General features: G+C 41.3%; 1 protein-coding gene across 1 annotated transcript in view; it reads left to right on the top strand.

Annotated features, from left to right (window-relative positions):
• The window catches only part of ARHGAP28 (Rho GTPase activating protein 28), a 72,492-nt gene that overhangs the window by 35,156 nt on the left and 19,250 nt on the right, over positions 1-18,086 (top strand). Inside the window, exons 2-4 of the mRNA XM_009490722.2 lie at positions 6,025-6,227; positions 10,760-10,977; positions 16,576-16,663. Coding sequence (XP_009488997.2) covers positions 6,025-6,227; positions 10,760-10,977; positions 16,576-16,663 — 509 coding nt within the window. The remainder of the gene's footprint in view (positions 1-6,024; positions 6,228-10,759; positions 10,978-16,575; positions 16,664-18,086) is intronic.

Here is an 18,086-nt window from a genome sequence, read left to right as displayed (position 1 = left end):
GTTCCCAAAGGTCATCGTTGCCAGCAGGCAATACCTAGAGAGTATATTCCCTGCACTCTCCTAGCTCAAAGGGTCTGATTGTGAGAGCCCTCACACTGAAACGCACAAACAGAGAGAGATTCTTCTGCAGTCTCCATGCTCAGCCGCAGGGCAGTCACAATGTGGCCCTTGTTACAGATGGGGGACTTCCGTACCACTTATGAAAAAGTCGCGTAAGAGAGAGCTGAAGAACCCAAGGTGAAACACATTTGTAAATGCTGCCAGGTAACACTGGCACGCAAACTCTACAGCTGAATTTCCTAAATCCTGTTACTACCTTGATGAATTGCAGACGAGTTATGAATAAATAAATAAATGAAACTCTCCAAGTCCTTTAAATCTTATCAGTCTTTTCTCTTTTAACTTCTTAAATATTAAGACTCATTAAACAAGTCATTTCGGTCTAAAAAAATGTTTGTGGAGACAGAAAAGCATCTTTAGAAATGAAATTAATAGATGACAGAAGCATATTTTGTAGATAGTTTTGTAGAATACAAAGACATGCAAAGTACTGAATTCCTGTGTTTTCAAGTCTAGACAATACAGTAATGTGATAACTCAGCTTATTTTCAAAACCTTCTTTGTAACAAAGAGCAATCAGATTAATTTGATTTTGGAGTTCTGCTAGGCAGCAGGATGAGAAAATTATTAATGAAATAAAATCCTATTCTGCTTCTCACTCAAACACCATTACAAGAGAGACTGGATGACACCTCCATGAAATCAGTGAGCATGATAGATGTTTGCTATGCTAGATGCTGGAGAAAGAAAGGGAAAACTTTAGGATCCACTGCCTACAACTTGCCTAACATCTGCAAGATAGTCAGAAACAGAAGTTTTCAGACTTGGGGGGATATTGCCTGAGATATGCCCCTCTCTGTGGGCAGAAGCCACCAAGCATGGAGAGAAGGAAACAAGCAGACAGCAAACAGTGCTGGAACAGGGTCACCAGGAAGGAACCAGAAGACAAGAAATTTGGGGCAAGAGTGAACTGTGCTGTGAACTGTGCACAAAGGTACTATTTCCAATTGCTGGACTCTTCCTTTGCTTGGAATTTGTACACATTTTATTGAAAAAGAGAGACATATTGGCACATGACTGATTCCTAACATTTCAGAACAGAGTAAATTATAGTTCTTAATAAAGAGGAATAAATTTTGTTTCCCTACCAATGCAAGCTACCATCCCGTTTTTTACATTTGGGAAGAGCTGAGCAGAGAGAGGGTAATTATTTTTTGTCAGAAGTTGGCAAATTGTTATGATAAACTGAAGGATAGAAAGATCTGGATACAGGAAACAACGCTGTACTCTGCCACTGTTGTGTTCTTCAGGCACTGCTGACTTCATTGCATTAAGTGGCTTACCCTGATAGAATGATTGCAATGTGAAAAAGTGGATCTTAGTCCTAAAATGACCAGGAGAATTTGCTTCCTTCATCTTCCCCGTTCCTATAAATGTGACTAATTGTGGTGAAGCAGGTTCACGACCCACTGAATGAAATGAAGTATGATGATGCACTGTCTCTCTGTGTAAACAAGGATTAAATGCTGGTTTTAACTACAAGGTGGCTTTATTGCTCCCATTTGTTTTATGGATTCTTTACCACCCATTACTTAATTAAACTGAAAACACAAGCCTGGTTTTATCATTAGTCAGCCTGTAAGCAATCATTAGGCGTCACTGAACCAGCTCTTTGTGTAGTTTAACAAACCTCTTTGGGGATAGGATAAGAATTGCTTATTGGATTTAGCTTGGCTATCCTGAAATCGATGTGTGCTGTCAGACCCTGAACAGCACACTTCTGCATGATATACAGAATATAAAATATAGGTTCAGTGGGCCTGGTTTGCTATTGCATTTCATCAGCATTATAAACATACACCAGGGCAAAACCAGTCACACACAGTTGAATCAGCCTCCTTGTGCCCCATGGAAATACCCTGCTTCTTTGCAAAAATCTTTCCACAGAAAGATTTCTACATGATATCATATTTCTCCTTACTGGCACTCTTTAACCCTTTATTCTGTGACTAATATCCAGTAATAGATGAGTTCTTTCATAATATTGCCTGTTGTAGTACACTTTTCCCTTCTTTCTTCTTCTTTCCTTTTTCAAGGGTTTGGGGTTGTGTCTGTTTGGCTTTTTTTTTTTTTTTTTTTTTTAAATTCCACCCTGAAACCAATTTCAGCTCATTCAGTAGAGTCACTGTAATTTTTGCTTGGTGCTTTAAGGTTCGTCCTTCTCTCCCAGCATTTTCCATCTAGGAAGCCAGAATCTGAGATCCCTCCTGTGTTTAATTTAGTCAGCCTTTCAGATTAGCTCACCACTGCCTATGTGTGTGAGGGAGCAAATGAAACTGAGCATGAGCTTCTAAATTGCTACTTACCTAACAAGATTGGTTTTCATATTTTCTGTAAGAACAACAGATTTGGCTTAGTGAAAACATGTTATCCTTGTAAACTTCTCTATAGACACGGAGAAGAAGAGCAAACAAGCCAGAAAGTGATGAGGGTGAAAAATGTATCCAGAACATAGGTTTTCTGCTAGGAGAGTTCCCAGGTGACAGGCAACCTGGGCTTGTTCTGCTGTTTCTGAGACAGGCAGGCAGTTTGCTGAGTCAGTGCTCATTCAGTGTCCTTCAAGAATGAATTAAAAGCGGTGAAGAATATGCTTTGCTTTTTTTTGTTGTTGTTTTTTCCCTGAAACTGCTTTGAGCAGCTTTGGCTGGAGGAAATGGAGACAACTGCCATTATCACATAAAAGCAAGACCACTTCCTCCAGGACAAAAGCCACAGGTATATGGGTCAAAACAGCAGCTGGAGGTCTTTCCAAACATGTAGGCTGTTAATAGGCAGACTCAGAATAATTGCAGAAGGTTTGTACCAGACCACCTGGAAGCAAGCTTCAGCTATTTACCAATAAGGATAAAGCACCTCTGCCTAACCTTTCTTGTTACAGGAATTTTACACAGCTTGATTTAATCCGGGCTGAGATAACAAGCCTCAGATATGAGGTTCTCAGGAGACTTTGTTCAGCTGATTTTCCAAATAAGCTCTGTACTTTTAATATTGTTGTAAATGCACGTTAATTACCGCGGAACCTTAAACGTATTTGGTAAAGCTGGTTGTCACAGCAGTTGTTGCCATGCTACATGGTCTGTTTTGCATTTAGCTTTTTGGTATGGTAATATTACAAAATAGCATACTCACTGTGGGGAGAAAAGAAACAACCCGCCAAGCCTCTTTCTTCCTAATATGGTGAAATAAAAAGCCTTGATTTGAGCTAGCTGAAGTGCTGATGGAGTCAAAGCCCAGGGATCGGTCTGGTGTGGTGCGTGAAGAGCACAAGGGTCGTGGTCAAGATTCACACTGGGAGGGCAGGAAATGTTTAAATTCCCTGACCATGACTAAATGATGGGAGCCAGTGATGTTATCAGGGAAAAAGCCCTCTTCTCATCCCAGCACGTGTTTGATTCCAGGCCGGCGAGAGCATTTCTTCCGATGATTGCTGGTGTGGGAGCTCTGGGCTGTGCTCTATAGCAGATGTAGGGATTCATTTTTCACAAAGCTTTATAGTAAACAGGGATATAAATTGCTCAGTGGGCAGCAGCGTGGGGGTCTCAGGCAGAGCCCCGAGCTCAATAGGAGGCCGGGGGGGGCCAGGCTGCGGCCGGATGATGGGCACCCACCGCACGCCGGACACCTTGGCTTCTACAGCACCCGGCAAAAAGGGGCCCCAGATGCCGGTAGAGTGCCAGGAAGTTTTGCCTTTTTCCTTATTTGTGTTCGCTATCACCTTTCAAACAAAAGAGCGCAGCTTTTCACAGCAGTAAGCAATGGGCTGGCGGGAGCCGTTTCCCCACCAGGTCCCAGCTGAAGAGGTGGGGTTTTCTGGTTGCTTCTCAGGGGTTCTGCTTCTGCTCATTAAAAACTCTGCTCGGGGATGCCTGGTTCAGTATTATATCATTATACTTAAGTCCTGTGAGACTTGTTTTTTTTTTTTTTTTTCTTCCTTGCTGCTGCAGGGAAGAGTGATAGGTGAATCCACAAAAAATCAGAGGCCCACACGTCCAGATATATAATTGCAGTAATTATGATTTATCAGGTACGCCGGTCTTCTGAGGCTTTGCAAACAAAAGATGACTGAAACACTCACATCTCCCCAGAGGGAGAACTACGTGGAAAGCACTCAAATAGCTTTAACCACACTTGTGTCACAAATTCTTCTCAGATTCGGTGACTGTGGTTTGTTCTAACTAAAACAATAACAGTTTCAGCGCCACATTTAAAAGCAAACAAACATTTGGTGTTTATGAGGAAAAAAAAAGGATAGAAACACCAAAGATAGCACTTCTCTTCCTGGAGGACATGTGTCTCCACAGCACCACAGTACATTTTCTTCTGCTGAAATAATGTCGCCCATCAGAAAGCTTTTCTTCGCGGCAGCTGACCAAGAGCGCATGGGCAGGTTTGGCACCTGAATCGTCCATTCGACACCTCCCTGTGTTCAAAAAGGAGCAAAGGCCTGAGCTTTGCCTTTTTGAAACACTGATAACGTCCACAGCTGGATTTGTTGTGCTTCACAGTTTCCGCCGCGGCTCCCCAACCTGGGGCTCAGACCCAACCCAGAAGGAATTGCCTGGGACCGCCCAGACCACGCGAGGAGGCTCCGGGAGCCTCGGGGAAGCAGCCAGCCCTTCGCTGACGAGGGGGGATGCAGCAGAGGCAGCAGCACAAAGGGGGAAAAGCACGTCCAGTCGGCTTTATGAAGTAATATCTTGTTTATACATCCGTTATGAAAATTTTGACAAGGAGGGAAATACTGAAAAGGAAGTATCTTTTTCCTTTTAGTGGAGTAAAAGTGATGCCTGTGGTTTTAAACAAAGGCCTGTTGGCAGGATGGTGCCATAAAGAAAAAGAAGAGAAAGGGAAACGGCATTTGAATTAATTCAGATAAGTGAAGGCCAGAAGGCCTTATGACAGAATTTTCCATTAATTCCTGTAGTCCAGCTCTCTGCCATAATTACATTACCTCCTGACTCCTTCGGACAAATATCGTTGCAGTTGTTATTACTGTTTACTGTAACTACTGTAATTACACTTACAAAAGCTGCTTATAGTATTGCAATCATAATAATGTGAAAAAGCAAAGTCAGACAAGACTTTTGTGGTGGGTATTTTATAAGATTTTGTATGAACTTGTGTAACTGTCTTCAGCTGCAAGAATTTACAGTGGGAAAAGACAAGAACAAAGGACTAAGGAACAAATTTCTTTGTTTTGATTCCATCACTGTATTGAATTGTAACTTGAAATTTGATTTTTAGTGAATCATAATTTTTTTGAACCTGTGATCAAAACCTTCTGTTTGGCCTAAAACATACTATTTCATTTCAAAGACAAATTTTGTTAAGATTTCATTTATTTTAATTTCATTTTAAAAATGGATTATGTTTGAAAGGGTTTTCAAATAAAAGGTAATTATTCTTCTGAATTAAAATATTTCAAGTCTTTAATTTTTTTCTGGAGCCAAGATGAGTTTGTAAAATATTTCAGGGTTCCCAAGTCTGATTATTTTTCCCCAAAGAAGTTTGCACTGAAGCATTTCAGCCAGTAAGCAAAACAGGAACAGACAGAAAGAGAAACTGAGATGCAAAGAAGTTAAAATACTTTTCCAACATCTCATTAGATGGGTATCAGTGTTAGAAATAGAAATTGCATCTCCTGAGTCCCCCTGTATGGTGTAAAACACTAAAGGATATTAAAGAGATAAATTATTAGACACAAAATAAATTTCCAGCCATAACTGTTATGAGTAACAGAGATCACGAAGACCACCAGAACTGTGCACTTTGCCTCCAACATCTTGTTCCCTGCTCCCTGGTACGGTCACAGTTGAAGCCCTAGTTGTATGCTTTGCCTGCATGGTACAAATTAGCATGAGAGAAAGATAGAGTATTTTTGTTTTCCTCTCTGTTTCTTTTCAGAAAGTCTCTCCCTCGTTGTCGAAGAATTAACAGGATGCTTTCCAACGAGTCGGCACCTTCTCCTGCATTCAGTCGCTCCAGCTCACAGGCCTCCATGGACAGTACCTCCATGGAGGACTTCTGGTGCGAAGTGGAGAGCATCAAGGAGAGCAGCGAAGATGGATCTGAAGAAGCCACGCTCTTGGAGTTCAAACCTGCTGACGGTGAGCACAAGAACACCACTTCTTCCTTACATCTTGGCTTTGCCTTGTCTCCTTGGTGATGCCCCGGTCTCCTTCCTACTATCATCCAGTATGAGCCAAAGTGCTAGGCTGGGTCTGTGATCATTGTAGCTCTACTTCTGAATGTCCCAGTCAATGTATGAGAGATCACTGGAAAGAAACAATTATTCAATGTGGTTTGCGCACTGGGGCTGGTAATTGTCTTCTGAAGTAGGTTTTTCTGCACCAATTTTTTGTACTTCAGGAGGACAGATATGGTGTAATTCAGGAAAGAGAGGCACTAAATGAAAACTTCATCTCCAGCTTTAAATAAAATAAAACAAAACACATAAAAGGACCAAAAAGTTAATTCAGTGTACTGGAATTTTCAACTTTCTGGCTTTTGGTAGGATACAATGCAGAAGTTATGAAAGTCTCAAAGCAGTTTTTAGTGAGGTATTGTTTGCTGTTATCAGAAATTTGAAAACTGCCTGTTTTTCTGAGATTGCCCAATTTAGATATAATTCAAGGAGAGATTAGAGATATACATCTGAAAATATGGATGCCTACAACATTCAGACTCCCCACTTGTCAAAATTTGTTCATCACATATAAATTGCGCTGAAGGTACTACTACCTCATTCTGTTACCTTAACATTTCCCCCTCTCCTTTTTCATAATGTATTTGGAAAAACATGTAACAGTCTGCACTAGCTTGTTGCAATGCAGCTTTATGTGAGATGATTTGATAACATCTAGAACAGCAGTTCTTAATGTTTTTCCAGTTATGACTTGACTTACAAATGCATCATATTGTGCAACACAAAATATCAGGTGTTACTATAGGATGAAACCAAATTTCTTTTGAGGTTATGACCCACTGATAACTGCTGCAACCCTGTTGTGGATCATGGCCACTAGTCTGGTAACTACTGATCTAGGGACAGATTTTGAAACAATGGTGTGTTCTTTCCATACAATTATTAACACGAGTGACAATGTATTTTTCTTACCTTGACGTGCAATGGGATGCCATTAATTCTGCTACCAGGAAGAAGGGTGAAAAGGGGGAAAGGCTGCTACTTTATTAAGCAACCAAATATGTAACCAGTCATTATAAGTATCCCAAACAGAGGTATCTAGCTCCAACCATGTACTGTTTCCATGGGGAACACCTCCCGCTCACTAGTTCCAGGTAGGGCTCTCCTGGAAGCAAAAGAAGATGACCTCCATTCACCAGAAGTCTCAGTCTGCTATGAGGGTTATGGTCTGGCAGCTTAAATCCAAACTTCACTTCTTTGTGCTGTCCTGTGGTCTCAAATAAAAGTAAATCAAGGTGTAACACTGAAATATTATGGCTATTGTTATGGGAAGGCAGAAAAGCAATCTGCCTCAATCAGTTTGACTTTACTGGGAAAATTCCTGTCTGATCATGCTCTGTAGCTTGGACACTCCAGAAAGAGGTTGTGAAACTCTCGGTGTCTCCTTCATGCAATTGTCAGCATGAACCGGGTGTCCCTGACTTGTCTGCACTGTCAGGGGAATGTCACAATACCTGTGAGTTACCAAGCCGGTTAAGTTAGCAGGAAAAGGCAATACAGTAGTCCATTTTCCATGTTTTCAGAAACTTTTCCATCAGTTTCATCACTGCTGAGCTAAACCTTCACAACAGTGCAAATTCTGCTGCAGTTCCATGTTGCCCTTTGTCTGATTACACCTCATTACATTGTATTGATTTTTTTCTCCTCTGTCCTGAATTCAAAATGAGACTGCAAGATAAAATGCAATACATCTCCACACTTTGTTTACCTTCGTACTGTTGTTTTAAACACATATCTATTGCGTACACCCACACACAACCAGGCAGTGCTTGTTCTAGTTATTAACTTAAGGAATATATTCAGTCTGGGTTTATAAATCTTGGAAATAATAGTGAGTTCTATTAAGCTCTTAATAGGATAATACTCCTTGCTGAGGATCTAAACACTGAAAATCAATGTGGAAGTCCTCAGGGCAAAATAAAAACAAATATTTGTCACCCTTTTGAGACGTCTTTGAGAGGAAGAGATGCAGAATCCTTAAGAAGGAAGCCAAAGGGTGATAGTATCCAGGCACCACTGATATTGTCAAAACCACAAAGGGTTTTTTTGCCAGACAACATGTGCAAGGGGAAGACATCAGCACACTTACTCTGTTGACATTAGTAACTACTGTCAAGAAAGAACAGAAGATCATAACAAGTGATATGGGATAAAAATGCAGGGGAAGAGGAAGTCATGGGGTATTCAAGATGGCAGTGATGTGCAGAACTGCTTTAACACTTAGTGTTACAGGGCGGGGATGCTGCAAGTTATTTGAGGTTATATCTGAAATTCAAAGAAAGGTACAACTCTTTCCTAATAATCTCTATGAGAAAAGGAGAATTACCAACCAGAGGGAACCTTCTTGATTATCTGTTTGTCTTCTGGTGGAGCAGAATCAAACACAGTATCAAGACCCTGCTGTGTAAGTACCTACCACCATAAAAATATTTCATAAAACAACATGGTTTTCTTTTAGCCCTTATTTAAACCTATGTGTCATAAAATTTTAAGGGTTTTTTATGCAGAAATTCCTTCTCTTTAATAGTTTTACTCCTCTGGTTGTTGTTATTTCTTAGTCTATTGTTTGTGAGTGGTTAGAACCGGAAAAGGCCAAAAGCCAGAGAAAACAAATCATAGGGGTGGCTGGTAAGTAGGCACAATTTCATGTCTGCTTTACTATTTTTCATAGCGTCATGAAAGCCAAGTTTGATTAAAAACTACATTCTTGGAAAGAATATGTCAGGACAAAAGCCAAAATGAATATAATTAAGAAACTGGAACACGAATGGATGTGGCTAGAAGAGCGGCACAAGGAAATGAAAAGACACCTTGTTAGAAAGAATAGTGAGGATGGCAGAAGAACCATTGGTTCAAGGAGGGCAAGGAACAGGCTGTGATCCTATCTGTGGATACAGAAAGGACCAGAGCAGAGACAAGCTGTATCATGGGATACAGGGCTGGTCACATCCCATCTAATACAGAGCAGGGGTTTTAGAAGCCGATATTTTTTTAGAGCTTTGTAAAGAGGCAAGGCAGGTAACAATGAAGTCAGTGAAGGCACATGTGTAAGATGCTTTCACTTGTCCCTACGGTCCAGCCCTGTAATTTTCTTTTTTGTGTATCTAACTGCCAAAGTGCAGCAAACCGGTACCTATCAATCTGCCTGCATTCTGGTGTCAAGAAGAGGCAATAAAGAGACAGTGGAAATACCAACCTGTCATTAAGACCAGTGCTGGGACAAGAACAATAAGCGCATTGACTAGTTGTTTTATAGAACACGCTGCAAATTAATCCATTTCCTCTTTGACGTGTTTATTTGTAATACCTGCTCTTCAGTCAAAACTGGAATGCAATTATTGTCTTGTCTTAAAAGCTTATTGCTGAGCTAGGGTAGTTCACAGACAAAAGTAAAATGAAAGCCCTCAAAATCTTCTATGTGAAGAGAGATTTTAAAAGACTGTGACTCTGTATTTTAAAAAGCAGACAAATAAAAAGGCAGTGACAGCAAAATTTAAAATTACTAAATGATTTAGAAGAGGTAGATTGGGAGCTTCTCCCTATCCTACAGTGACTGGGGATATTCATTTAATGGCTAGGTAGCAAGCTGAAATCTGAGGAAAGAAAATACTTTTTCACATGGTGCATAATCTACCTATGGAACCAGTTGCCGTATTGAAACATTTAAGAAACAGCTTTTGAACAGGATTCAAGAAGGTATTAGTCATTAATCAGGACATCAAGAAACCCTAGGTATAGCGTGCTAGCCAATCTTTAATTATTAGAAATCAGGATGATACCTAGCATGCAAGCATAGCTATTTCTGCATCTTCCACCCCTACCTGACTTTGCTCTTTAGTGAGCGGCTCTGGCACTTGACCATCTTGTCCAAAACGAGCTATTGGATTAGGTGGACGCTTCCCTCAGTGTGGCATCTTCACTAGGTGTCTGATTACCATTGGACTCTCTGGCATCTCAAATCTCATCCTTAGTGTGCAAATACATTATTCTATTGTATACACCACTTCAGTATTTTTGCTTACTTTAATCGGAATACCAATTTAATTTCCACCTGCCAAATGGCTTCATCTGGTACAATGTGGCATAAATGGTATCTGAGGGGATTTATGCTCTTGAATGAGGGGTTAGTTTTTAGCACCCTTGCTGTGTCAGGCTAGGCACCCTACTGCCTTTTTCACCCAAGTGTGTTGATGCAGAGGTTAAAAATACCTCTTCTGTTCTTCTCCTAAGCCTCTCCTGTGCAAAGTCGGCCAAACTGAAAGTTGACAGTATGTTGACAAAACTAAATTAACTTACACTTGTGGCCTAAGAAACATTGGAATTGGAGCCTTCTTGAGGTAAAGGCTAAGGCAGCGGTCCACCGTGCCACGTCCCTTCCTTCAGCCCCCTCTCCCTCCCCTGCCAGGCCTGGTAACACACTTTCTTCCTCCACAGAAGGGGAGCTGGAGGCAGAATGGCTGCAAGATGTAGGTTTATCTACATTGATCTCTGGAGCTGAAGAGGAGGATGGCCAAGCCCTGCTGTCCACTCTGACCCGAACTCAAGCTGCTGCCGTACAGAAGAGGTACAACACCTACACTCAGACCCTGAGGAAGAAGAACAAGCACACAGTCCGGGATGTGCGAGACGTCTTTGGCACCAATGACCCTTCTGTAAGTAGCCAATGCATCCTAGCAAATGCTTTTGAGCTTAATTTTTATGCATTTTGCAAGTAGCTCATCAAAGCTTCTACCAGACTGGAACCCTTTTCTGCTGAGAATGTACAGGCAGCCAATAGCAGTACCTGACGCTAAGTCCAGACTTTTAATGCTGTACTTGTTACAGTTTGAAAAGAAAGGAAGAAACCAAATAAAATAGATGGTGCACAGTTTTGCAACTAACCTGTAACATAATGTTGTATCTGTTGCCAGCCTTCCTCCTGCAATCTCCTATCAAGACTAACATTTACTCCTTTATTTTTTGGAAATTGGTGAGTTACTCTTGGCAGCTATTCAAATTTTTGCTGGCTTCTGGGGACACTTGCTATTTACTCAGCAGTCTCAGTGGTGAAGTAAAACTTCCCTAATGAAGCAACTGGGTTTCAAATATGCATAAGCAATTAAACACCTGCTGGCATGATTGCAACTGATACACTGGCAGTTACATTTCACTTACATAGCAAATGAAAATCTATTAACTGTTCATTTGCTTCATGGCTTCAGAAACGAGCATCGCCTCTGGTGGTTTCATCCACTTTTCCCTGAGGATAGCTCTAAATGCACCAATCCTTACCCCTACACATTTTGATTTTGGTGAATGCAGTCAACTGTGTGAGTTTAGTCCAATGCTCAAAGCAGCACACATGACTTTACATATGTCACTCATGATATCTTAAATGGGAGTCGCCAATAAGCTCACAAGCTCACCTTTGAAATTAATATTAAAATTCTTGCCATTACAAAACTCCAAGAAACTCTTTTTCATTATGAAATTGCTTTGTCCTTTTATATTTGCCCTACCTTCTCTTCAAGGCTTGGCATCCTGGATAAATTCAAAACAAAAAATTCGGAAACAATTTGTAGCTGCATAGTTATATTAAAATTACAAAGATATAATTGTTAGGGAGTTAACTTATTTGTCTCCAATTTAAGTATCTGGGCTCCTTTGAACCTCTTGCTCATATCCCACAAATATATCCAGAAGCATCCAGTAGTTTCCTGTGGGCAGACTTGTTTGCATGAGAAATCCTCAAGCATGTTTGCATGAACATTAAAAAGCTCATGGCACTTCTTATTAGATTAGCACACTTCTCCTGTTTCAAGTATCTGTAAACCTTAATGTGCTTATAATTTTAAAAAATATAATAAAACTTGAGTTTCCTAATAAATTTCAATCAGATATATAAATGTTGTACCCATTCTCTTGGATAGGCACATTATTGATCTGGTTTTGACCTGCTTATTTTTCACCTCTGTCTTACTTGCTAAAGGAATCAGCAGTTTCAGGGCCATTACCCTTAAAATCAGTGTTTTACCTCCTCTGAAATTCAGCTCACTTACTAGTTCTGCATTGTGAAAGTCTGAAAGATAAGACTGGAAAAATAATTAAGACTTAAAGTTCTTCTTCCCACAAAAATATAGAGTTCTGCAGGGTGCTTACCCAAACATTAAGCACAGATACACAAATAGAGCTGCAGAGCACACCATCACCTCCCTCCAACAGACCACAAAACAGATTGTATTTCTGAAAGCCTGAAGGTTCCCAACACCCTTTGGGCATTCCCATTCACCATTGCGCTTATCTCTGCTGCTTATTATGGGATTTAGAGAGCCCATCCTAATTATCAGCTCCTCGGGGACAGGCGCATCACATGGGGGGAGCTGTGCCCCAAGCTGAGGGTTTCCTGAGCAGCCCATTGGAAGGGGGTGTCAGCTGAAGCAGCCCCTCACCTCCTGCTGCCTCTCTGGGCATGGCACTACAGCTGTTGGTGAATCTTTGTGATGAATCAGTTTGGGAAAGTGATCTGGACCAAAAAACACCCAGCCAAAAAAGAAGAGCAACAGGGAACAGGGAAGGGCAAATGTTTTCAGCGCAGCTGCTGACGATAGGCTGGTAAAAAGACTGCTTGAAATGACGTGCAGGAGTTTTGCTTTCCCATCCTGCTTTTTAGCTGGGAAGGGAAGAAGTAAATGTGTTGCAAATAGCAAACCAGGTCTAATTGCTTCACCTAACTCTATAATCCTCCTCATTAGGAGGGTGGAATTAAATCTCCTTCCCAACAACCTAAGCATTATAGGAGCCTAGAGGGATGGGTCACAGGATGGATTATTCTCTTCTGTGGCTAATGGTGAGAGAAAAGGTGATTAGCTCACTAGGGTCACCTGAGATGAGATTTGGGGGACCACTGAAGAGGCATAGATAGTTGTCATCAGGGGGGAGGGGCAGGGAGGGAAGATGGATTTGCCCTAGTTTCTTTTCTCTGTTCTGAAAAAAAAAGGTTTGCTAGATCATTTGCTATTACTGCCTGGTGGCCAGTGTCTGTGTGGGTCAGAGCAAAGAGCGCTTTCCCTTCATCCTGCGCTGAGGTGCATCCCCTCAGGGCAGGAGTGTTCCCTCAACAGCCCAAGTGGACTGAAATGAAAGGAAATGAAGCTATATTTCCTTTTTGGGGGGTTATGGTTGGTTCTTTTTTTTTTTTCTGCTGGCCACCCTGGAAAGGTACTGTGATCCCCATGACAAAATGCAGCACCTGTGGCACCTTGCCCCTGTGAGAGCGATGCCTCGGTGGAGCAGCCTGCCCCAGCTGAGGTGCCTCTGCTCTGCTTCAGACAGGCCTACACGCAGCAGGCTCGACCGACAGCCACACTGTGGAGATTTAAACTGGATGGTTTATTAATCACAGTGGCCTGATTTTCCTTACTGCTGATGCCCCGCTGCTTCCATCAGAAGCTATCAGCTCTGCTAGTGCTCAAAGCCTAGAAAAATCAACAGCAGAACACAAGTTGGGGGGGGAAACATTGATTTTATTATTGGAGGGAGGAAATGCAACATCATGCTCATTAACAGCCCAACCCTGTACGTTGTGATCAGCTAAAACTCCTCAAGAGTTTTAGGAGCTTTTTCCTTGAGCAATGCATGAGAAAATCATGCCCTAATTAAAGAAGAATCACTAACTAACCCAGAACTATTTGCATGAAAAGGCATTTGTGATGACAGTGCTCAGAAATATGAATATATCCAAAGCATGGGCAACTTGTACCCTGACCAGAGCTGTAAGACTATCCTCCTTTGCCTTCATTTCCCTTAGCTGCAGGGCTGACAATAGAATGTGGTTGCTTTTGTGCTCCAATGATTTGGTTTTACATCTTCCACAATGAGGGTAGCTACTAAAGACCTATCTACCTCATCTCCATCTTTTTCTTGCTCTTCTGGTTTCCTCTTCCCATTGGAAATTCCTGTGTACATTGCGCTAGTAAACACTGGGCTCATTTTTAGTATCGGATAATGACAACTGTCTAACGAATTGCTTTCGGTCAGAAATCAGGATATGAGAAGTTTTGCCTTCAGTGGAGCCCCAGTCAAATGAATAAAGCTGTCCCAATTTAGTTAAGAACACAATTTGACTCTTGGCCTTTCACATTCATTAAGACATGAGGTTCCAAAGTTTTTTAATCTTCTTTTTTACTAAAGAAACAATCTGGATCTTTAAAATTCATGCATTAAAAAGGTTTTATTCCCAGTCTTCCTTTTCTTTGTATCATATTAGCCTAAGTTTAAAAAAAAGGGGAGGAAGAGGGGTTGTTGGTCCTATTTGGAAGAGATTTTCACAAAAGGAACAGATTTGCCTTCCTTATACACTCTCCCTGTGGAGGCTAGGAAATAAGACCAAGAATATGACGTTTTTAGCTACCCCTGATATTGTACGTGGTTCATGATATTCAATTGCCAGAAGCTAGAACAGCCTGCAGGCTCTTGCAAGCATTGCTGGGTGCGAGGCAGAGTTGTGCTGTGAGCTCCCCTCTGCCAGCTCCACCGCGCTTAACAGAACCTGGTTACTGCAGCTGCTTCACTATTGATTTCACCCGTGTAAAAAGGATTTTTTCCTTAATAAACTCGACTCACTGTAAATCTATTCTGAGTACTGTTCGCAGGATCAGACATTTTGAGCAGTGAAAGTAGATGAGCCAGTTGCTAATGTTTACCATTAATTTCTCCATCTGGATCTTAAGCAGCAGAATAACTACTTTTATGTTTGATTTCCACAAATTGCGGAGGCAAGTTTAACTGTCCCCTCCAATTCCATACTCCCACCTGAAATTTATCTTGCTTTTTTATGTTCTAAAGTCTTTTGTGTAAATATTATGGGATTTTATCATAAACCCATCCTACAGTTCTCCTTTTAAAAAAATCAATGGTCCTTACAGTCTTCTGGCAAAGGAAGTCCATGTGACTCAAATCCTTATACCTATCAAGTTTGCGGGCCATTGAATGGACTCTCAGGAGAGATTTTATTCATGTTACTTTTGACTTTGTTACTCAAATAGCTTAGAGGATAAGATCAAATAAAACAACTGCAATATTATTTCCGGCTTCCAATTGGAAGAGTTGCCTGTCTTTTAAAGGCCTGACATTTTTTAGCAGCCTGAATGCTGCTCCTGTGCATTGGCTTCAAATGGGGAAGACAAAATTTCTGCCCTGAGGCATTGCTGCTTGTTCATAAACAGCCAATTTACCAATTTAAAGAGTGGCTCTTTTGGGCTCTTTGGGGCCCTCACCTGCAGGTTCAGCTGGAAAGCCAGGGGTGGCTCCATCAGCTTTGGGGGTAAGGCAGCAGGCTTGGGAAAGGGAGGGCTCCAAGGCCTCCCACCAAGATGCAAAGGACAGCAGAAAAAATACAAGGCTGGTTTGGGGCATTGTACTTATTTTCACTGAGTACCCTTTAGAGCATTTTTTAAATTCTTGACCTTTTTTTTTTTTACCCAAGAACATGCAAATGAGCTGCTACAGCCCCATGTACACACGCACGCTCAGATTTGTCTTATGACGACTCCCATAACTGCTGAGAACAAGGGCAAAACTCAGCTGCCAAGAAGAAGTGATAGTGCTTGAAAGTCACCCCCTGGGCTTCAGAGCCCCTTCTTTGCTGTGCCACACACACTTCCCCCATTTTCACACAGTGCAGAATGATTTCTGGAGCAGAAAGAACTGAAGCTGCCTATAGAAAAGGTCTTTTTTCCCCCAAAACTGTTTTTGCAGTTCACTGATAAAGTGTTAGTATATAACCTATGGGAGGACATCTGTCCATTAATAATTTGTTGGTGCCTAAATCCTGAGAGGCGGTGAACCGCCTGATTTCTGACAGGTGCTTGGGACCAGCGGATGTTTGACATGTGTCAGAGAGTCCTCAAAAAGATTTCTCACCAAAATTATTAAAAGCAGGATGGATTACAATTTGACAAGGACCTTTCGCTTTTTACAATGACGTACAGCAATTTACTTAGCTAATTTCAGTCATTATATAGGACAGGACTCATTAGCTGCAGCGAGCTGCAATATTACTGAGCTCAACATGATCCAAATCCATGCAGCCTGGGGAAGATTAATTCTCAGGCTCGGCTGTGAAAAATGTACTCTGGCAAATCACAACAGGTTGTTTAAACTTGGAAAAAGAGTGTAAGCTGAGAATGATACGCTGTTGCTTGAACTGTAGCAGTTTCTGTCCATAGACGTTTACCTTCACTGCAGTCTGATCATTTTTCCTTGCCTATCAGCCCACATTTGAGACAGTTCCAGTGTCACCAGTTCCTTCTAATGGTATCCAGCTTCCTGGGCAGAAGCCAGTTTGGAAATCAGTTAGCTGTGAGTATGCAAACATGTAACCAGTGTTCACTTCCTCCTAGGAAAATGATAGACAGAAAGATCCTTTTGTGGTTCTGAGGTTAGTCCCCTCTTCTGTGTTGGGGCCATGCTGCACATACATTCTTAAAAGCACTGTCAGCTTATTGTCATGCAGGAACCAAAGTTTCGCATTCAAGACCGGTGTTGTACAGACACAGACTGCTGCCCTTGAGGCATCAGTGTCTAAAAAGTAGTGATCGCTGCAAGGCTGGGAATGTAAAAATAACCTCTAAACAAGATAGTGCAGAATTTGTGCAAAATATGTCAGCAGTGTATTTTGTTGTTGCAAATAATGACAAGAAAGATGCATATTTCCTTCCTTCATATTTCTTCTCCAGTACTGCAGAAACTGTAGTATTAGAAACTTGTCATTTTTCTGGTTCTGCCCTATTATTCTGATCTACTAATGCAGTTATTTTGGACATCCCTTAAATACTTGCCCTGACAGTGATTGGCAGTGCTAATGAAAATGATAGCTCTGCTCTACTCAGTGTCGGGATAACTGTCAGCAGCCTTCCATGGGAATGTCCATCTTCCATTTTGAAAGCTCTTCCCATCACCATTGTTCAGGGCTTAACTAAACGAATATCAATACCCGAGTTTCAAAACTAGTCTCTTAGATGTTTACTTCTGGATATAGTGCCACAGACATTTTCCTTGGTTGTGAAAACTGTTCATTTGGCTGCTCTGCTGATACCTCTGCTCCTCAAGCAGTTGTACTAGAACAGATGGGGAACAAAATTGCCAGGGCCACTGCAGATGGTCTGTGGTCCCAGGTCCAAGGATGGAAAAAGAGATGGAAAACATCTTAAAACAGCTTGGCCATTGGGTAACATCTAAGGCCACAGTTCAGAAGCCACTTAATAACACACTTAGCTTTCTCATCCCAGACTTGCAAAACAAAGGCTGGCAAAACAAAGGGTGTTGCAAAAAATGTTTAAGTCCCTGTATCTGTAAATTCAGTGATTCAAAAATCATGGGGCATGCACATGTTTATAAAACATGTAATGCTTTTTAATTCACTTTCTGATTTCCATGGCTTTTGAATGCGCTTGGGTCATGTTAGTAAACTCTTCTCTGCAGTCCTGGGGGCTGAAATTTTACTTCACTTCCAATGAAAATTATGATTCTGTTCCAATTGCATGGGTCTAGGAGCTGGACCTTAATGGAAAATGTAAAATTGTCCTGAGATGTAAGGGATCAGTCATGAAAGTTGGCAACACTGGAACTCATGCATGTTATCACACTTTGGACTCCATGACAATAGGGTATTTCTGTACTTGATTGTACTGATTTCAAAAATTTTCCTTTGGCATCCACTAATATGAGCAGGTGACTAAATTTTAGAGTACAACAATAAGTCATTTCACAATATCTATTAGAA

The sequence above is a fragment of the Pelecanus crispus genome, chromosome 2, assembly GCF_030463565.1.
Source record: "Pelecanus crispus isolate bPelCri1 chromosome 2, bPelCri1.pri, whole genome shotgun sequence".
Lineage (NCBI taxonomy): Eukaryota > Metazoa > Chordata > Aves > Pelecaniformes > Pelecanidae > Pelecanus > Pelecanus crispus.
Note: the sequence above shows the minus strand (reverse complement) of the source record. Positions and strands in the feature narration are given on the sequence as shown.